The sequence below is a fragment of the Cynoglossus semilaevis genome, chromosome 1 (assembly GCF_000523025.1).
Source record: "Cynoglossus semilaevis isolate Cse_v1.0 chromosome 1, Cse_v1.0, whole genome shotgun sequence".
In the NCBI taxonomy this organism is placed as follows: Eukaryota; Metazoa; Chordata; class Actinopteri; order Pleuronectiformes; family Cynoglossidae; genus Cynoglossus; species Cynoglossus semilaevis.
The window spans coordinates 14,904,198-14,925,253 of record NC_024307.1 but is presented as its reverse complement, the minus strand read 5'-3'; the positions used below and the strand labels follow the sequence as shown (position 1 = coordinate 14,925,253).

Genomic DNA, 21,056 nt, shown 5'->3' with positions numbered 1-21,056 from the left:
TATATATAACACGACTGTTCAGTAAACTGATGGGAAAAGTACAGGTACTGTATATGTGCAGTGGTAGTGACAATATATTGGTATAAGCAGTTTAAAAGTAGGCCTGAGCTCCAGTGTACTATATATACTACTCTGTGTTCCCTGGAGTAGAATACCCACAGTCAGGGATTGTGGAGAGCAGCCTGGGTTTAAAGAGGCTCAGCCGTGATTGGAGCACACGCTCCTTCTCCTCACTCCCACACTGTGCCACTTCTCACTCATCACGCTCCAAACCCTGAAATTACTGAGACGCATCAGCTGTCATGTAGATGCTAACAGCCTGTGGAAGATGAGGAGAATTCATTCAAATGGAGCACCACCGGCAGGTGACCTTCATCATCAATTGTGCTCACTGGCCGCTGTACCATACATGGCCACTGGAGGTTGGACACTACAGTACAAAACACAGACAAACAGATCAGAGTTTATAGCGCAAACCAGGTGTGAATACAATACCAGTGATACCATAAGTGCTGCATATTTATGAACCAGCTAACAGTCTGGATGACAGGTTGATACTAGTTTAAGGCAGTGGTTCTCCATCCTTTTAACACTGCATACCTTTTGCAGTAATAATTGGCGCTCCAAAAAACAGCAGTATGAGCAGAATTAAAATACCACAGCAAAGGAGTACCTTGTTCAGCTGAGTACAGTAAATAAAAGATATGTTATTCCTAACAAGGAAATACTAGACTGTTTACCAGATACCACAAAAAAGCACACACATACACGATAAAAAACTAGTTGAAGAACCCCAGCTTTAAAGCTAGGCTTTATATAGTCAACTGTCTAACTAGTAACTAGTAAAGGAGCTGAAGGAGTAATAATAATAATAATAATAACAATAACAATATGAAGGAAACTATTAATGAAAGAACATATGTTGTAGATGATATATTGTTTATTAGAAATAGATTTAAATAAAAAGGTGGCAGTAATGACTTATTACCCAGTTTAATACCTTCCTACAGTAGTTTTTCTAAACCGACTAAACCACTAACTAAACGACACTTGCTAGCTAGCCGTATCTTAAATACAGGACTCTGTAGAAGAAGCCAAGGAAAAAAATGATTACATTATGCCTTTTTTATTTGCCTAAAATAGTTTGCATTTAATATTTATTTTAAAGCCACTAAAACGGGGAAGAAAAGGGGACAGAGGAGACGGTTGGGATATTTTAAACATTTGGCTAAAGAAGCTAGCTTATTGACAAACTAACGACTACCTAACTTCTTTGTTGTTTTTGTTTACGTGGAAAAAACAAGGGAATGAGCCTTAATAAAACACCGACTGACAGGTGACCTATCAGCAGAACTGGAAGAATGTCCGTCAACTCTAGGAGGCAGTCATTTAACACTGCGAATGTCAAGCTCAGTAAAACACCAACGAAGAAGAAGAAGAAGCAGGAGGCGCCCGGAAAGGAAGACTATAAGAAAGTTCGAGGAAGTTTGTTTTAAAGCAGTTTCAGCTGAACGGGGCTCCTAATGTAACCACGAGAAGGTACGGCAATAACAGCGACGTGGTCCAGGTGGGACTCGGACGAAGTTTCAGGAAACAGGAGGAGAAACGAATTCTCGGACTCTATGATTTTAACCAAAACACCGGCTTCTGTTCATCCAGTGAGTGTAGTTTACAGTAACTCAGTGAGACTCAGAGCTGTCACTGTCAGGTGACATTCGTTCAACACGAGGCAAAAATATGTTTAATTCTCTACGATATTATGTGTTTACGTCCATGATGATATAGAATACCATATGTATATTCACATATTTTTATATATGTATATATTTTTACATACATATATATATATATATCCATTGATATAATTGTATCGTGTTTTTTAACTCCACTTCCGTGTCAATAGTATAAATAGTTTCATTTATTGTCACCTCACCCTGGTAGTAATGTCAGTGGTTTAATGTTTCAGCTGTCAAACTGGGAATCATGGAGGGAGCGGCGGAGCCTCAGAGGAAAATGTCCAGAGCAGGAGAGAGTCTGTACAAAGCCCTGGGTCTGGAGAAGGGAGCTTCTCCGGAGGAGATAAAGAAGGCTTACAGGTACACACCAGAGGCAAGGAATGTGGGTTTTATGGTTCTGTATGATGATTACTTTACAGACCTACCAGAATCATAAACACTACATTGAACTTTAGAGGTATACTTGGTATTACAGCTGCTCCTGCATGATTTTCATGTAGGAGATACTCTTTTTTTTAAAGGTATCCCATGCATTGAATTGAATCAAATATGATTCGAATGACTTTTGTGACTTCACACTCGTTTCTTGAAAAGCAGAGTTGAATGTAGTCAAGCATGTTTGAGATGGAGAGATATGTGAGCGACTCAGACATAGAACTATAGAGCTGCTGTCCTTCTGTATGTAAGCAGTGAAAAAAGAAAGTAAAGAAATGTTTAATGTAAGCAGTAAGACCTGAGTAAGACAGAAACACTGATGTGTCAGTGCTTTTTCAGGTTAAATACAAAACAGAAACAAAAACTGTTCTGTGTTTGGAGCTTCATGTTTTCTCTGTGTCACAGGCCCAGTGGCTGCTGTTTCTCTGTGGGACCTGAATGCACCACACTCAGTTAGTTCAATGCACCTCTGAAGTAACAGAATTATTAATTATTTAAAATAAAATTAGCTTACACAGAAAATAAAAAAACATTGTTGTTTTAAATGTCAAAATTAGCCTTATTATTTAGAATAAAATGTGAACAGTCGACTTTATCTAATAGGTAGCAGAAAATACAAAGGTTACAACATTAAGAGATTAGTATAAGCTCATAAAAGGCTAATAGTTAACTAAGTGTAGCAGAAAATACAAAGGTTACAACATAAAAGGCTAATAGTTAACTAAGGCAGGCAAACTCACCCTTGTAGGCTATAAAATGCTTCATAGGCATTAAAGTGGTACCAACCATGGTACCAACCATGTATAATGGCGCCCCGTGTGGCAGCCTGTGTTGATTTTAAAGACTCCCACTGTAAATTTCCCTGTTGTGGGACGAATAAGGGATGCAATTTATTATTATTATTAGTATTATAATTAAACCAAATATTATCTTTCCACTCCTATTTAAACAACAAAAAAGACAAATCAAGGCGTCTAATCCTCAACTGGATGAGCTCTAACCTTTGTGTCTTTCTTTTTAACATTCAACCATCAACTATTGTCATTGGTTTCCAAGGAAATTAGCCCTACGGTACCATCCTGACAAGAACCCAGACAACCCAGAAGCTGCTGAGAAGTTCAAGGAGATCAACAACGCCAACACCACCCTCAATGACGAGAACAAACGCAAGATCTACGATGAGTACGGCTCCATGGGCCTCTACGTGGCGGAGCAGTTTGGAGACGAAAGCGTCAAATACCACTTCCTGATGGGCAAGTGTTGGTTCAAGGTGAGAGACAGAAACCCTTAGACAGCAACTTTTTTATGTTCTTGTATGACGTGAACTTCAACAAAAATGTCCATCTGGGCTTCCGTAGCACAAGTTTTATATTCGTGATGACAGCTTGACAGACAAAGGTGATGTGAACGTACACATTTGGTATAGCTTAACTCAAAGGTAGCCAAAACGAGGGCAAGTTATACAGGTAATGAAAGGCAAGCACAAACAAAGAAAAAAAAGCTGAAAACTAGGTGAAAAAAATGCAAAAACAGATGTTGCCATTCCTCACAAAAAGCCAAAAGAACCAAACCCCTTGTTACTAAAACATTTTGTCAGTCAAAATATATAACAATTGTTGCAAAGAATTTTCCAAAAAAAAATTAAAATATTAGTTAAACATCTAACGTTAACTAAAAAATAAAATGACTCAAATCGGCCAAAGAAATTGCTGAAATAATTAACTTAATAATGACATATTCCAGTAACAGCTTGGAATTATCTTAAAGTTAGCGACAGACGTGGCTAATCTTCTGGAAGTGATGTTGAACTCTCCCTCAATTACCTCTGTGTCCAGGCCCTGTTGGTGTTTGGATGTCTCTTCACCTGCTTCTGCTGCTGCTGTTGCTGCTGCTTCTGCTGCGGGAAGTGTGGGAAGTCAGAGGAGGAGGAGGACGCCTTCTACATAGATCCAGACATCCTGCAGGCAGAGATGGAAGAAGGTGAAGATGAGGAACACCTCTGACTCTAGGACAGGAAACGATACTAAATGGAGGAAATGCACCAACCACTGTAGCTGTGGTGAAAACCGACAGTGTTTTCTTCATGTTGGCTCACAGCTGTGTCCACAGACGGTGTTTTCCAGTAGTATAATGTTAAAACTCAAAGTGTTTACTGTCACTGTTACTATTAAAGTGTTGCCTGTTGTTTCACCCCAGGAGATCACGTCATCATCATTCAGCCCAGCTCCTCTGCTGCTGCAGATGAAACCGCAGGTAAAGGCTTTGGTTTTATTTAAATATAATTTTACTCGTGGTGTAGCTCCCCTGCTGCCTGAGCAGAATGGACTATCTATTTATTGTTTTTTATTTTTTTGTTGACTTCGTGTCAGCAGTTATAGTCAGTACTGTAGTACTGTGTTGTATTTCACTTTCCCTCCTTGAGCTGAAAGTCAAATAAACAATTATAGGTTAAAGCTGTTTCTGTTGTTGTTTTCACAGAAGGACATCACGTCATCATCATTCAGCCCAGTTCTGCATCCTCTGCTGTTGGATCCCCAGGTAATGTTCTTCCTCTCTCTATCAATAGGGGGCGCCCCCATATCAACACATTTACTGATATGATTTTAAAAGTCCACTGCTTTATATTGGAGGATTGTGAATCTACTGCAGGACAAGGAAAATATTAAAACTGAATTTGCCTTGTCCCCTAATGGCCCCCACCCCCCATATTGGGGACAGCTGAACACTGTATTTTGTTTACCATTTTAAACATATTTTTCATTTTATCTGACAAATAAAATATTTCAGTGCAACAGTTTTCTTCACCTTCCTTTTATGATGATGAATTTAATTTAAATTTATTCCCTCTGTTCCAGGTGACGCTAGTCCAGTTGTGATTCTACCTCCTGGAAACAACTCATCTGTTTGTTCAAGTGAAGAAATAGATTAAATGAATCCTCAGTTTTTATGCAAACTGACGTACAAACCAGCTGGTACCGGTCGTTTCTGAATCGACCACAGATGAATGTCTATGCCTAGAATGTTCTTTGAATTATCAGAAAAAAAACGATATCTTCTTGCAGGAAACATTCCTTAGAGACAAACTACTTTTGTTTGCACTGATCTTGCAGGGATTTGACTTTTAGTTTGGTCTTAGTTTCTTTCACTTCATTCCAGTGTCGTGTGTTGACATACGGAGGGTTTTTATTATTTAAATGTGGAGTCATGATGTATGTTGAACGATCAGGGACAACTGTGGTTGTTAATGTGGACATATTTAAAGTTGCCACAGTGATGAAAACATTTTTCACTCAGAGTTTTAGCTCGACATTTTTACTGCTTTTACAGACACGGAACCAGAAAAAGAGCGACTGTTGTTGATCTCAGGTTTGTAAAACAGCACCACCACGTGTCAAATTACCCTAACTGCTATCTTCAAAAACATCAGTAATTTGTTTTTCCAGACTCCACGTCTAAAATCAGTGTTTGATGCAGTAACGTCAGAGTATAATTATTGTTAGTAGTTAGTAGTAATAGAAGTAGTATTTTACAAAAAACTAGGAAATAAAGACAATGGACGATTGTGTTTGGTTTGGAAATAAAGACAATGGACGATTGTGTTATTAAATTACTTTTTAAGCCAAGAAATTTAAATACTGCCTGTGCCATCCTCTGACCTGATCCCAGAGTCTGGAGAGACGTCTTTTCAGGGATAAACTTCTGAACAACAAGGTGTTGGATTCTGGAGCTGATCCAGATCCAGGATCAATTTCACCTGTATTTGTTGTAATGTAACATGATGAACTTTTATTGACTCTGTGTGAAACTCAGCCACTTCTGTTCTTTGCCAAATGTTTCCAGTGTTCTGTTAATTTGTACTCAGCTGCTTATAAACAGGGGTTCCTCTGGTTTTTCAGGTGTTTTTTTAAATTATATTTTTATGTAAATCCAGATGATTTTTGCATAATTTAATACATAACATTGAATTATTGTATTTATGTTTGGATTTTATATGTTTGTGGGTGTAGTATTTATACACGCGTATAAATAATGGGGGAAAGGTGAAATATTTATTTTTTAAATCTTTCTCATTCTGAAAATTCCCAGATTTATGTCTACCACTTTATTTATAGTTTTGGTCAATTTTGGTTAATAAATATGAAAAGTGAAAATATTGTGATGGTCTCTGGTTTCCTGTCGATTGTCATTGGCTGCTGTTTTGCTCCACCTCTGACAAATTAGACCTGCGTTGGCAGCAGAGAACCGCCCACCCTGCTGTCAACTGTTGGCTCCTCAGAGCCCTGAGCCTTTCGTGTTTTTTTTCCTACAGTCCATGCAGTTTTCACAGGTGGCAGGTTTACCAGATTCCCACACTACACTTTCAGGATTCCTGAAAGTGGTGTTAATCTGGGAAAATGCAGCCGTCAGATTCAGAGAAACAATGTCTGATCCAGCCTCGTATGGAGCCTCTGGACTGGTAGGTTAAACTTGTTTTAACATCACAAAAGCTCCAGAAAACAACAATAGACTTTTCTGTACAATAGCAGGTCAGGTGCTGGGAGAGGGTTGGAAATCCTTGAAGGTGCTTGATTTTCAGTGATTCGTTTAATGCCTCAGTTTTAAGTTCTCAATAATTTCTAAAACTACTGTAGCAAACTTGACTTTGTTTTTGTTTTAAGAAATTAAACTACGAAAGGTTAATTTAAACTGGTGCTTTATCTGCGCCTCTGACTGTGATCTGACCTGAGGTACGCACATTTACATGTTCAAATTTTAATGATTTCGTTGGTCAATAGTGGCTCACATTAGCTGAAATTATTGTGAAAAAGCCAGAAGTTCAGTCAGGTTTTATAGGAACTTCAAAAGGTTAGCAAAATGCTAAGCTAGACAGAAAAAAAAAAAGATTTGCCAAAACACAGTCCCAGAAATCTCAAGAAAACCTTTACAGTAAGAGGAAAAGACGGTAAATATTCCAAAAACTTGGCCTACAGACTAGTTAAGATTAGTTTAGATGCTACCAAAAGCTAACTCAAACAGCAGAGTACCTGAAAAAAAGCAACAACAACAACAACAAAAAAAAAGCAGAAAAAGTCCTTAAAATTTTGTTTTCATCTTGGTTTGTGCAAATTAGGCTAGTCAAGTCTCAAGGTCAACTGTGAAAGTCCTTCTTTGACTTGACCTGGACACAGGGAGCTTGAACCCAGATGTGAGAGTAAATAAAGTCTTCCTCCTGTCAGGACCAGCTGTCAGGAGGACAAACTCTCCGATTCCACATCAGAGTCCAGTGAAGAGGTGTCTTCTGTGCTGGATCTGTGGAACCCTGAGCCTCTGTGTCAGGAGACAGAGACCATGTCCAAAAGTGACGCTGACCTGAGACGTTCAGCCAGGAGGAAGCTGTACACAGCCTGCATCCTGACGCTGGTCTTCATGATCGGAGAACTGATTGGTAGGAGGCTTTTCATCAACCATGTCTCTCACAGGAGCTAACGCTAAGTTACTGTATGTGGAAGTCCATACATGGGTTGGTCAAAAAGTTCTGAGACAGATTTGTCTTTGTTGGAGAAGCCTCAGGGGCTTAGCCGTCAACTGATATGGAAACATATCAAAGATTTCCAGTAAGGACTGATCTTGTCCTATCTACTTATTAAAAAAATGTACCAAACTGACCATTTTTAGTCTTCGATTATGGATCAAGAACTGCTACTAGGAACTGTAAACACCACCGTGTTGACCTGTGTTATTGACATAAATATTTTTATATATTTGTAAAGCACTGACATATAATAAGTTCTGTCCACACCCAACCTCGCAGCACTCAGTACTAAGGTGGGGCTGAGCCGCACCAGGCCAGTTTCACAGTAGTATCCCAGTACAATGGTGCCGTCAGTGATTCAATGCCAGTATTAAAAAGGTCATGTATTCTAACACAAAAACACAAACAGCATATATCGCACAAACACGCGTTCTGCATTTTAAACTGAACCTGTAAACAAATGACTTAAGTATATTTACATACTTTTAGAGACAAGAGGAGGTGCAGATAGTCACTCCGTCACCGAGAGACTCGGCTTGGGGCAACAAATTAATCACATCTTTTGATGAGTGGATACATTTCTGTTGCTTTGTGCATATCTGACGTCAGCAACAGGTCAGCAGGTGGCTGCGGCTGCTGCACTGACTGGGCGCTGTTTCTAGCGGCCCAGAAGTTCCGAAGAAGTTAGGAGCAAGATAAAGCGGAAGCTACTTTCCTCCAAATTATGATGATTTATATTTTAATGTATGACACGTTATGGTGTATTCTGGTCGTCACATACATGAACGTCACAAAGACGTCACACAGCCACTCGATTCAACGTGAATTCCCTGCCCTCTGGCTGCACATTTATGGTACTGCACCGGTGCAATTTATTGTTAACGAATGTTGTTTACTGATTAATTGATGTTACGTCACTGCTGCTCTACCGTAGTGCTTGAATCTATGAACCTAATAACACACTGCTTAAGATTGCTGTAAAAAGTTAGGTAACTGGACTCTAATATTTTTACACCTCAGTTTAGATCGTTTGTTTGAACGTTGCTTGTCATTCCCACAAGACACAGAAATGCTAACTAAAGCTAATGTGACGCTAATGTTAGCAACTATCAGACAGTTATTCATATGTAGTGTCATTCCCTCACCTGTAGGTGGATATGCTGCCCACAGTCTGGCCATCATGACTGACGCGGCCCACCTTCTCACCGACTTCGGCAGCATCTTGATCAGCATCTTCTCTCTGTGGATCTCATCCAGACCACCAACCCACACCATGACCTTTGGATGGCATCGAGCAGGTCAGACACACCGTACACTTTAGTCACACATGCTAAGAGTCAATGTCTCAGTTAGATTACCTCAGTCCAGGTTAACACTGACGACATCTTTCACTTCTGTCGTCTGTGGCCAAAACACAAACACTTCTTCAACCAGCCTCCACCAACCTTTCACATGAGCAATGTTCTCCTCACCAGGTGATTCCACTTGAGAAGATGACGCCCACTAGAGGTGGAGCTTCTCTGACTGAATAAACCTACTTTCATCTCTCTAGACCAGTGGTTCTCCAACTTTTTCTACTCTGTCCCACCTGAGAAAACCTTGACCTCTCTGAGTCCCACCATGATGACCAACATTAGAATACAGCAGCAGAGGCCTTCACTGTTAGCTTCCACCACAGGAGAGATGTTTAGAAAGATGTTTAAGTTTAAATGTTGTATTAATTGTGCATGGTATGTTTCAGATTTATTCAACTGAAAATGTAAAGGTGAAATTATGAATTTTCCCCACGTACCACTAGAGAGCGCTTGAGTACCAGAGTTTGAGAACCACTGCTCTAGCTTATTTAATATTGAAGTCTTTTACTGTGACCCCTGGCAGACAGAGGTACTGCAGGGTGTCATAGACAGATACTGACCTGGCCAGAACCTCGAAGAGATTCTGACTCTCAGTTGGATTGTTCTGTATGTTTTAACTAAACAAAGTTTAATATAAAACACCTGACATCTGGTTTAATTACTAACATGTATAAACTTGTACCTTTTCCTTTTCCAATGGCCAGTCAACTACAAACTACCAACAATCCCCTATTTATTTACAGCTAATTTGTTTATTCACACACAATTGTGAATGTAGATTGTGTGAAATGTGTATGTATATATATACACACACACACATATATACTGTATATATATATATATACACATATATTCACAGTATATAATATATTTAATTTCTTATTTTGTGACTCTCTTTCTTGCTTTAGCTGTGGTTTTACACATTCAATATTTGAAGGATCTACGAAGATTCTATAAATCTAATTTAAAAGTTTTAAGACAGTAAGGTCTTTCCATCAAGTTTGTGCAAAATCATTTTGTACTGAATGTTGAATCTTGAGCCAAAAATAATAATTTACAGGACTTCTGGGAGTTTTTGTGGTTTTAAAATTTAAAAAGTCAATAAATAACAAATATATATAATAAATTAAATTGCGTGCATTTAAGCAGATTTTTTTATGCAAAATCAGGGCCAGTTTATTTAAAACTGAGAATCCTGGATGTCACATTAAATGCAGTTTTTCAAAAACCATTAAGCATCATGATGTACATGTCATAGAAAACACTAAACAGTACAAATAGACACAAATCATTTGGATATATAGTCAGTCTTCAGTAAAGTCCTGGTCCAGATGAGATATGTTGTAACCATTAGCATGTGGATAATAAAATGGCAGTTTTCATAATTAATACGTTTCTTTAAAAAGTTTTTGCATTAATCTTTGTTTTTATCTTCTCTTTGCTACTTTGGGGCAAGACAAAGAAAATCTAACAATATGATGGTAATGATCTGGACAAGTTCTAAACATCTCTTCACAGGAGACAAAGTTTATAGGTCAAAGGTCAAACATCAGTAAAATGTCGATTTTTTGTTTGTTTGTTTTATTTTAAAACCCTTCTTACCCTCGTGCTACTGCTTCGACCCGTCCTCCGTCTTTCCAGTAGTTCATGTAGGCCTCCTGGAACATGTTCTTACAGGCGATCTGAGCTTTGAGCTTAGAGCAGATGAGGAAGGAGCCGCCCATCTTCCTGTGGAGGGAGTAGGTCTCCTCAGGAGGAGGCGTCAGCCGCTCCCTCAGCATCACTGGGATGAGGCTGTGGATGCGCTCGGTGGTGCTCTGGTGTCCGAAGTCAAAGGGCTCTGAGGAGGAGAAGGCCTCGCCCAGGATCATCACAGCGTCCACGTGTGCGTTTTCCATCGACTAAAACAGAATGTTGAAAGTTGACATAAATATAATACTACATTATTAAATATATATATATACATATATATATATATATAAATAAACACACTGTATATATGCATTGTGTTTATATAAAAAACATTTAGAAGTTTAAATTACACTTTTTATTTTTTGCACTTTCCTCTGGCAACCAGTAGAGGTCAGCCTTACATTTGTACAACTGTTGGCCCCTGACTGACTGCGTTCCCTCCGGCACGTCCTTGACTTGAAGATGAGGTGTCCAACCCTGTAATGTTGATGTCTGTGTGTGTTTATTTACCTTGGTCTCATATCCTGTGAGAAACTTCATCTCTCTGGATTTCTGTAGGACGCCGTCTCTGTCTCGGTCTGCAGCCGCCTTAATGATCTGCTCAGAGAAAGTAGTCATGATAAAAAAGACTTTTCAGACTTTCTCTTCATTGGGTGTGGTACAGTTGTTACACCTGGCACTAGCTGGGGTTGGGTGTGGACGGTGGAAGGTGGATTTAAACCTAAATCCATACATTTAAAATTAAAAAAAAAAAGGTTTGGTCATTTTTGAAGTAATGTAGTAATATTACATGATCATGATCATGGTAGTTTGTTATTATACAAAAACTATAATAATAAAGACTATTTTTATTTACGTGATAACAACTGTGACTGCATTTTTCTAAATTTTCAAATAGTATCAACTACATAATACTGCAACCTGTACAAATGTAAAATACTAATCCAACTTTGAAAAGTACCGTCGTACCTCGATATAGTTGTCAGTGAAACTCTTGTCAAAACCTCGTGTGGCTCCAAAATCCAACAGCGCCACCTGAAGACAGGAAGTAAGAAAAACAGATTTTCTTTAAATAAAATGCTTGAAAAACTGTTCATAGGCAGGTACATAAAAAACCAACAAAAAAAACAAATCTGACCTTGTGTCTCTGATGATCAAAGAAGAAGTTGGACCAGTTTGGATCCGTCTGCATGTATCTGAACTCAAACAGTTCCCTGAGGCACAGAATCAGGATCTGTTCACAAATCTGACGAGACCAAAAGTAAAAAAACATGTTAGCTAAAATACTGAAAAAGAATCAGTTGTCACACCAGTATGTGCAACAGCACCCTCTAGAGACGACATGACAGAACAAACTTTTTGCACACAATTAATTAAACCGGACAAAATGAGGGTGCAGTGATTCCTAATTTCCTGGAAATGCTTACAGTATCATTTCCAGGAAATTAGGAATCACTGCACCCTCATTTTACTTTTGGTTCAACATGACTGGAAAATTTGGATCCCTACTTTCCAGGGTTTCCAGGACGTGTCTCATTCTTACCTCATTCCTGAGGTCCTGCGAGAGCTCGGTGAGCTTGTCCAGAGGGACACCAGGCACCAGCGTGGTGGTGAGGACATGTCGGCTGCTCAGATCATCAATCACATCAGGGACGTAGAAGAAGGGGTGACCTTTCAGCAGCTGCCTGCAAACACACAAACAAACAAACAAACAAACAACAGAGGTTTGTAATCTCGGCTATTTTAGCTATAAATAATATACTCACGAGGTTGTTATAATATTCTGCTAAGCTAATATTAGCAGCTTCCTGCTTTAACAGCCCTGAAGTTTTTATCTACAGCTGAGGAGTTGTAAAAGTCTCTCTTATTTCACATGATGTAATTAGAGGACTGCTGGTTCAAATCCCAGGCAGGGCTGAGTGCTTTAAGCCAGCCGTCAACACTGTCTCAAACCTTCAGTAGGATCCACTGCTCCTGGTTTAAGGTTTAGTTCAAAATATCCACACCTTCAACGTCAGGTCTGAGGTCAATGTTTAACTCATTTTAAATCAACTGGATAGAATACAGAGGCAACTAACATCGGGAAATCTCAGTTTTAAAGAACATAAAAAAGTCACAAAGGCCACTAGGGGGCATCAGAAACAAGCTGCAAAGCGACTTTTTTCTCGCAAGTGTTGAAATTAGTTACTTATTCTCTCAGATTAGATACAATTCCACAATGGGGTTGAATTAAATTTTTTAAATAAAGTTTTTCTTTCATATAGTAACCATAGAGAGAGAGAGAGAGAGACATAGAATAGTCGAGTGGGTTTAATGAACACCTACAGTAAATGACATCATTGTCTTCCTGCATCTTTTCCGTACTACAAAAATTAAAATATAATAGAAAAGTTCAGCAGCATGGAAGTCTGGGATGTGTGATAAATACAGAGGCAACTAACATCGGGAAATATTATATAATAATATACTACAATCAGGGGAGAAAAACTACACAGGCAGCAGAAAAAAACAAAACAAAAAAAAGAGTCAGATGTCCATCTAAAGTAAATAAAAGTGAACACTCACTGGAAGTTCCTGGCACACTGGGCTTCTCTTATGTAATCACACTCCAGAGCCAGCTCCCGACTCATGACCTGGATCAGATGCTCAGGGAACAAACCTGGGAACCAGAGCAGATGTTGGACCATAAATGAAAGGTTGGACATTAGGACATTCCAGGTTTTCACTGTAGAGGTCAGAGGAATCAGACAGAAGCAGCTGATAACAGAGAAACGATCAAATCTCCGGTGCACGTTTACCTTCAGGCAGAGCGTTGCTCAAACTCAGGACTGCCATGATGTTGTTCACGTCACTGTTGATACTTTTGGCCACACCAGGATACTGAGAGGAAAAAGTCAACGGTGCTTCATCACAGGGTGGATTTGACCTCTGTCACTTTGGAAGTACTACACTCACCCAGTCAGTCAGTCAGTCAGTCAGTCAGTCAGTCAGTCAGTCACTTACTCACTCACCTGGATCTTCATGGCCACCTCTCTGCCGTCCTTCAGCCTCCCAAGATGCACCTGTCCGATGGATGCGGCAGCAAACGGCTTTTCCTCGAAGTCCTGCAGCCGTTCCCTCCAGTCTGGGCCCAGGTCGCTGCTGATGACTCTCTATAAAGACAGACGTTCAGTAAAGACTTCACTGCTTCACTGGGACAGGGGTCGATCAGGACACACTGTACCATCATCTGCTTGGTCGGCATGAAGTCTGCACTCTGACGAACACGCTCAAAGACTTTGGCCAACTGAGGGTTAATGAAAGCATCGTCTGAAGCAGAGGAGTGACAAAGATGAACAGGGTTTTGACTATAACGTTGTCAGATCACAGGTCACTGATTTCACTGATGTCCTGAGGAAACATTTCTTGAAATAATTCACTCATTCATGCTGTTTCCATCCAACACAGTAGCTGCTCATGCTGTATTTTGCTGAAAGTGTAGCATTTTGAAACCAGATTACCAGCCACAGCACAATGTTACCTTCAATAAATGGCTGTTTTCTACCATTTAACTAATTCATGTAATATTTAGGTTGACTGATAATAATCACATATTCTTCACAGAACCGTGTGGACGTCCTGTACTGTATGTGGCTGTGACTTTTGAAAGTATTTCCAGGTCTCCGTCTGCCAAAACAAACTCAACTCTTTGACTCCAGTTCAAGTCATTGTCGGTGACTGACACCAAGTGGAGCAGAGGCCAACAGACACATCTCTGCAGCTCAGCTGTTCAGTCAAAGGCAGTCACGGGTGTGTCAGTGTCAGGCTCTGTTTCCTACTGTAGCTCAGCTGGAATTGAACCTATTGTGTTTATCTCATGGCTTATGATTAGGGTTATTTTCAGAGGTGACATTTCCCTGCTGGTCTTTTCCATTAAGTCTGAGTCACAGATGTTAAAAAGTGTTGTGATGAAACCTGACGCTGTGATCAGACTCTTCTGTGAGTTCTAAATAAAAACACATCCTATAAGACAGGGTCAAAAACCTGTAGTAATATTTGACATGAGAACATACTTCACCTTGAATACTCAGCATCTGGCCCAGTTTCAGAGCAGCACCTCGGACTTTGCAGAGCGTCCGCACGATTCTTTCAGCATTGGCTTCAGAGAGAAACGAGCTGGAATCCAGAATGGCTTTCTTTTTGTTATCTTCAATTAAAGAAAAAAAAAGTCAATATTGTAGCAGAGACACAGCTGTATATTCAGATGGAGTATTTTAATATGATGTAATTAATACTTGTGTAATTTAACCTAATTGACTATTTTAACTTTCACAACAAGGGAGAAGAGAACTGGCTTTCATGCTGTTTTGAAGATCAATGTTTCAATTAAACCTCAACAGATGACCTATGACCTCTAAGACACCAGGGTGGAATACAACCATTTAATCTGAATGATTAAAACTCATCACATCTAGTCAACAGACAAAGCCACAAACATCACCATCATCACCATCCTCTTCATCACCTTCCTGTGGTTTAAAGTTCTTCTTCATCATCTGAGCGATGGCTCCGATCCCCAGCCCTACGGCCAGACCTGTGGAAAAACGTAACCAATGATTGACAGACTTTGGAGCAGAGAGACTCTGTCCTACTTCCTTCCCTTTTCACCTGATAACAAGATCAACAACAAAAGGAAGTGATACCAGTCATCAGCAGCTAGAGGGGAGAATAATCCAGAGGTCAGGGCAAAAATACACCCCAAAACCATTCAACCAAAGAAGAGCTGCTACTTTTTAGTTGGACTATCACAAGGATACGAAGTCCCTGATCTGAGGAACGCTGCAAAGTTAAAGTTAAACAATGTTTCTAACAAATACAACTTCACTGGTATAAAAAACTGCATGTGAAACCAACTTCGAGGAAGGAAGTGATTTCAACACAATATTTCGATTTCAAGAATACAATGGAGAGTTTCAGCTTGTATCGACAGTAAACATAAACCTGACTCTCTTAGAAAGACAGACATCTTTAAACATGAATAAATAAAGGACAGTCTCCTTGACCTCAAACAGGCGTCAGTCAGATGTTTGTGTTTACAACACGCTGCTGTGCTTGATTCCATACGTTTGTGCCAAGCTTGCACTTTCTCAGGACTCACACATGGTCCGAAAACACAGGCGTCGAGACCCAGAGGTCACAGTCGGAGCTCAAGGTCACAAATCCAGTTATCTGCTCTAAGTAGTTATAACAACCACAGGGGTTCCCAAAGTGGGGGCTGGGCCCCTCCAGTGGGCTGTGGAGCTGATTACAGAAAGGGGTAAAAAAAAAAAGAAAATCATATTTTTCTTTATATGTGCCACAGTGAGAATTCCACTGATTTTATTTCCCTGTAACTGACAGGCAATAGTCCTATCTGCAAAAAGGGGGCGCTACAGAACACCTTGATTACACCTTTCCAGCTCGCTGCAACTCACAACACTAGAGATGATCGTGCAGAATAAATGGAAACTCTGTTCTGATTGGACTGTCTAACAACTGGACCTCTGCAGTCTCCACGATGAGCAATTTCTGGACGATCAATGCCACGATACTTCAAGACAAAAATTAGGGGTAAAATAAGAATTTTTTTTAAAAAAGTACCTCCAAAAGACACCAGTCTTCCAATCCGTGTCACTGGAACCTTACTCTCCCTGGCTTTTTCACTGAGCTGAAATAAAAAAAAACCCAGACAGATTTAAGGTAAAAAAAAAGAAAAAGGACAGAAATCCTCTTTAAATTTGTCATTATTAACAATAATGAGAATAAAAACCAAAAGTGTGGAAAAGTATATTGAATAATCTACCACTTGTTTATGTTGCTTGAAGTCTGTCTTTTTGACGTTCCTTGCTTTACTGACGTCCTCCGACGTCAAACGTCCCACTGTGGAATTGTCCTGGTTCAATAATCTGGAGTGTCCAGAGAACAGACGACCAGCGGTCCGGTCTCTGTGGTACAGGAGATGTTTCCTGTTAGCAGCGTGTGAACCTCCGACAACACAGGTGCTAAAAAACCCTGCCACGGTCGGATCCCTGCACAGAGTCTTTAGAGCGGTGGCTCTGTGGACGCAGGCCCCCTGGTGTTGGCTCAACATGCCCTGGATGAAGAAGAAACAGGAGGAAGAGGAAGTTAAAGAGTTGTTTAGTGACAAACAAACTGATAAAAGTCCATCTACTGAGGACTGAACCTGACCAACAGACAACGACAAAGACTGAACCAACTGAACGTCACAGTCCTCCTGGTTCATCTTCCTCAGACTGTTGAAGTATTACAGTAGGTATGACTACGGTCCATGAGTGGAATTAGAAGAACACAGACTGGGATGTAATTACAAATATTTGTCAAGTGTTTATCAAATGATACAATTTTTCAATGCAAATAAATACATTCAATTTTCATCTCTGACCTTTTAAATCTTAATTTATCAGAAAACTCACAGTAAAACAGCAACTATTCCATTCATGAATAAATATTTGTATGTATATAAATATATACATATATGTAAATATATATATACACATACAGACATATTTTCGGTTTAATATACAGCACCATGTTTGAGGTGCGGTGATAGTGATGTTTATACTGCAGAGATAAGAAATATCTTTCTTGCACAGTTTGCTCATAGCCATGGAATTTAAGTTCAAATAAAACTTCCCAAAAAAAAAGTCAGAGTAGAGTTAAGTATTCCCAAAAAAAAAGTCAGAGTAGAGTTTTTCTGGCTATTTATTCAGAAAGCGTTAGTGGTCATTGTTATTTCCATCACTGAGATAATTTTAAAACTCTTATTTTGGATAGAATTCATTAGTCAGAATTAGCAGGTATTTGGAATTTAACTCAGTGTCCCAGCTCCACAGCTGTGGTTTGGATTTGGTCTGTGAACCTCCACAGCCACTCACACAGAGACACAGCTGACCGCTCACCCGTCCTGATCTGGCAGCCTGATGGAAGTTGACCAGCCTGTGGTTCCTGATGCGGGGCAGGACGCCCGCTGGAGCTGTGGCCGCCGCCTGCTTCATCCAGGTCAGACCCCTCCTGACCACGGAGTCTGCTGTCATTGTGACCAGAGACTCAGACCTGCTGAGTCAAGGGCTTTAGGTTAAAGACAGATGAGATGAAACCTTTTGTTTGTCTCAGCATCGTAGTCGAGACACAGAGTTGACGCCTGATTTAACACAGACATTAAACTGCAGACAACATATACAACCAGTCTGTGTGAAGGAATATACAGAGGTCCTTCATCTATCGCAGAGGTTACGTTCCGCAATAGGCTAAAACTCGCAAAGTAGGGAAGCGTTAGTTATTATATTATATACTTATAGATCAACTCTTTAGGAGGCATCGTTGCACATGAAATATGGCAAAAAAATTTAACAAAACGTTCACAAATATCATTTACCCGTACATACAAGTTATTTCTTGCAATACCCTGAAGGGCAGAAAATGCTTATTTTAAAATAATGAAAATATTGTAAATTCAAGGGCTAAATACGTCTGTTGATTAAATTATTATTTAAGTCATTTTTCTAAAATGTAAAGGAACATTTCAAAACAGCTGGATTTTTAAAACTGCACAGAACAGAATATGTTTGGTAGTTTCAAATTTTAGTGTGGCTGAAAAGTTGTAATCTTGAGGCCCCTTTCCGACCTCCAAGCCGGCGCCCCCAAAAACCTTTAAGACGCCCCTGTTACTGATGTTCTAAAGCAGCAAACAGTTCATCCTCAACATACCAACTCCACCACAGCCTAACACTCGGAGAGTGTTGCAAACATTACCTAAACTCAACACTTAGACAGAGGTAGGTAGTTCATCTCAAAAACAAACCGCGAATCATAAAAGTGACTTTAACTATTTAGGAATTAGGTGAAGCCACAGTGAACTGACACGAAGATTCAAACCTGTACCTGTACCAGCGGGCAGTTCCAGTCAGCTCCTACAGACATGGGTTCAACGGCTGAACAAAAACACTCCTTATTGTTGAAATAAAAAAGTTTAGTTTTTATAGTCAACATAAATACTCGAAGATGAGTAGCTGACAGAATGCTGAAGGACACCCAGATTCTGCCCCCAAAGCCACCCCCGAGGGTAGTTTAAAAACCAGCAGCCAATGAGGTAAAGTTCAGCCGCTGGTCTGGACCCGGACGGTGAGATTCAGTGGTCAATCACGCTGTCAGTCGCTGCTGAGGCGCGGGAGAGGCGAGGCTGACGTGTCAGGGCGGTCCGTGAAGTACACACCAGTGAGCCGTTCGAGAAACCTCGGATTTGTTCACACACGATGTAGGAAAAATGACATGACATGAAATATGATTCAAAAACAATGCACGACACAACATCGTTACATTTTATAATAAATAATAATTTAAAACAAAGTACAAAATGAAAGCTCGATAGAATGTTTTTACATGTATTTGTCTTTTTCTTAAAGATTTAATTGTGACTGCTTCAAATACATTTTTTTAGAAAATGTTGCAGATTTATTTTACGTCATTTAAAAGATTACTCTTAATAATAATAAATATACTTTTAATACGAATCAAATTATAGAAAATTAGGTATATGTTTTATCTATTTTATATTACACATTGCAATTAAAAATATTTTATGTTTCATTTGTTTATAATATTTATGCTAAAGGTTTTTGACCAAGACTGACTGTAAATTTAATAGAAAAGCATAAGTATTTTTAAATTTATTGTATTAATATACCAATATCATCTACTGTAAATGATCCAGACCCTGTTAAAAATCATCAGTTATTATAAAGGTCAACAACAGTGACATCAGTGGTGGGGTTTCACTGCTGCACTGAGCTCAGACTGACAGTGATATACATTTTAAATCAGCGTCACGTCGCAAACGTTTGTCCAACAATGGCGTGAACGTGTGGAAAAGAAAGACAGAACGACTGTTGACACCGAGCTGCTGTGTACGTGACATGACACAGTGTGGATGAAGGACTCTAATCCATCACACACACACGAGAAATACACAACACCTGTGTGAAATCGTGTTTCGTCATCTTTATTTGTTCTAGAATGTCACAAATGGTGATAAAAGAACAGGTTTCATCAGCGGCAGCATGTTTCATATTTCATGTTTTTAAAAATAATATATATAAAAAACTTGAGCAGATTTTAATTGAATATACTAGAGGTACGTGTTGTCATTTTTGGAAACATCTTTTAATTTAAAAATGGGTCGAAGAGGAAAATATCTCACCTGTTTTTCTGGAGCCAGAGCTGGTGAATCAGTTTCCAGACAGATGTTCTCTAAAGGCAGCTGTTTCACTAGTTTCTGCTTCTTAGTTAAAAAGGAAAAGATCAGCACAAATTAAACAAACAAACCGGCAGAAAAAATCTCCAAAACTGTTATCTGTTGGAATAACATATTAAAATAGACCAATAAAAATGCACCCAGTTGAAGTTGTCTTTAAACTTCTTACAATGATAAACGATAACATTAGCAAAATATCTTGCTTGGTTTGTATCTTACAGAACAAACAATTCTCTGTTTTTAAAATATTCTTTCTTTTATTATTCCCCTGTAGATTTTTAAAGATTTTCCAGGGTCTCTTTCAATTGCACATTTGTTTGAATGAAATGTAGGTGAAACATTTTCCAACACAATTGAAGTTCCAGCACAAGTCATTTCACCAAGACCATTAGAATCCCTATCAGTCTAGCAAAGAGGCAGAGAGGAAGTGAGCCGTAGGAATCAGGTTGCAGTGGAGGACGTAGGGCGGGACTTTTTCCGTCTTCTTCTTCAAGTGTTTCGCAAAACTTTAGGCTGCAGCAGCTCAGCATTTGGTGGAGAAGCAGAACCTGGAAGAAAGAGAGGAAAAAGAAATCCTCTCCCATAGACTGATATCATGGAAGGTAAAAAGAAACAAATATGTTAAAGCTAATATTCCAGATATTTCCATGTGGACAGTGAGGGTCAGCGGCACAGAGACCAGTGTTGTTTGTCTGGTTTGATGGAGTCCAGATGTGTCTGTTCTGTTCACCACTTCAGCCTCCTCTGCAGCAGCATGTTCTCCACTGGCTGTTTCTGTTAACAACAAAGTTTCATGAACTTACAGGAGTTTTTCTCTTTTTTTCTTTCTTCATGTCACTGTCCCAGAGGAAGTCGTCAAGGAGGACACCACCCCGGCGCAGAGCCCTCTGGTCGCTGTCAGCTTCCAGCAGAATCACCAAAGAGCACAGAAATATCTGGAGGCTGAACCCAAGGCTCTGGGGGTAGGGGCAATAAAAAAGAGAGGATTAGGAAGACAATGGCTAACTTCTAATGGGGGGGGTGGGGAAGGTGACGAT

At 39.5% G+C, this 21,056-nt stretch overlaps 4 protein-coding genes across 7 annotated transcripts in view; 3 read left to right on the top strand and 1 right to left on the bottom strand.

Annotated features, from left to right (window-relative positions):
* The first annotated feature begins 1,406 nt into the window (after positions 1-1,406).
* Positions 1,407-5,714, top strand: LOC103380770 (dnaJ homolog subfamily C member 5-like). The gene is made up of 7 exons (XM_017035234.2): positions 1,407-1,658; positions 1,967-2,096; positions 3,228-3,441; positions 4,007-4,151; positions 4,368-4,424; positions 4,650-4,709; positions 5,027-5,714. The coding sequence occupies exons 2-7, from the start codon at positions 1,984-1,986 to the stop codon at positions 5,098-5,100; spliced, it is 663 nt and encodes a 220-aa protein (XP_016890723.1). The 5' UTR covers positions 1,407-1,658; positions 1,967-1,983; the 3' UTR covers positions 5,101-5,714.
* A 36-nt stretch (positions 5,715-5,750) lies between these two features.
* Positions 5,751-9,172, top strand: LOC107990220 (zinc transporter 2-like). The gene is made up of 4 exons (XM_017042756.2): positions 5,751-6,627; positions 7,388-7,596; positions 8,835-8,981; positions 9,159-9,172. Exons 1-4 carry the CDS (start codon positions 6,566-6,568, stop codon positions 9,170-9,172), a joined length of 432 nt encoding a protein of 143 aa, XP_016898245.1. The 5' UTR covers positions 5,751-6,565.
* Positions 9,173-10,188: 1,016 nt separating this feature from the next.
* On the bottom strand, positions 10,189-18,949 carry coq8ab (coenzyme Q8A, genome duplicate b). 4 transcript variants are annotated; one of them, XM_025061809.1, is made up of 16 exons: positions 18,645-18,949; positions 17,669-17,822; positions 16,552-16,842; positions 16,350-16,416; positions 15,211-15,303; positions 14,788-14,916; positions 13,954-14,039; positions 13,742-13,882; positions 13,529-13,610; positions 13,296-13,389; positions 12,274-12,415; positions 11,869-11,976; positions 11,700-11,765; positions 11,241-11,327; positions 10,543-10,939; positions 10,189-10,474 (listed from the first exon to the last, which is right to left on the bottom strand). In XM_025061809.1, exons 2-15 carry the CDS (start codon positions 17,801-17,803, stop codon positions 10,637-10,639), a joined length of 1,824 nt encoding a protein of 607 aa, XP_024917577.1. In that variant the 5' UTR covers positions 17,804-17,822; positions 18,645-18,949; the 3' UTR covers positions 10,189-10,474; positions 10,543-10,636. The 4 variants fall into 4 exon arrangements, with proteins under 4 accessions (XP_024917577.1, XP_024917582.1, XP_024917584.1 ...); XM_025061814.1 differs by having other exon boundaries at positions 18,651-18,949; XM_025061816.1 differs by having other exon boundaries at positions 18,657-18,949.
* Positions 18,950-20,462: 1,513 nt separating this feature from the next.
* LOC103380750 (uncharacterized) overlaps positions 20,463-21,056 on the top strand; it is a 4,427-nt gene continuing 3,833 nt past the window's right edge. The window contains exons 1-2 of the mRNA XM_008312824.3: positions 20,463-20,621; positions 20,866-20,981. Coding sequence (XP_008311046.1) covers positions 20,615-20,621; positions 20,866-20,981 — 123 coding nt within the window. The 5' untranslated portion in view covers positions 20,463-20,614. The remainder of the gene's footprint in view (positions 20,622-20,865; positions 20,982-21,056) is intronic.

Excerpts from the sequence above, each read along its gene's own strand:
- LOC103380770 (XM_017035234.2), top strand. The coding sequence starts at position 1,984 with ATGGAGGGAGCGGCGGAGCCTCAGAGGAAAATGTCCAGAGCAGGAGAG. Across the intron at positions 4,152-4,367 it reads GCAGGCAGAGATGGAAGAAG|GAGATCACGTCATCATCATT; the intron begins GTGAAGATGAGG and ends GTTTCACCCCAG. Across the intron at positions 4,710-5,026 it reads CTCTGCTGTTGGATCCCCAG|GTGACGCTAGTCCAGTTGTG; the intron begins GTAATGTTCTTC and ends CCTCTGTTCCAG.
- LOC107990220 (XM_017042756.2), top strand. The coding sequence starts at position 6,566 with ATGCAGCCGTCAGATTCAGAGAAACAATGTCTGATCCAGCCTCGTATG. Across the intron at positions 6,628-7,387 it reads CGTATGGAGCCTCTGGACTG|GACCAGCTGTCAGGAGGACA; the intron begins GTAGGTTAAACT and ends TCCTCCTGTCAG. Across the intron at positions 7,597-8,834 it reads CATGATCGGAGAACTGATTG|GTGGATATGCTGCCCACAGT; the intron begins GTAGGAGGCTTT and ends CCTCACCTGTAG.
- coq8ab (XM_025061809.1), bottom strand. The coding sequence starts at position 17,803 with ATGACAGCAGACTCCGTGGTCAGGAGGGGTCTGACCTGGATGAAGCAG. Across the intron at positions 13,611-13,741 it reads AGGTGGCCATGAAGATCCAG|TATCCTGGTGTGGCCAAAAG; the intron begins GTGAGTGAGTAA and ends TTTTCCTCTCAG. Across the intron at positions 11,977-12,273 it reads CGCAGGACCTCAGGAATGAG|ATTTGTGAACAGATCCTGAT; the intron begins GTAAGAATGAGA and ends TGGTCTCGTCAG.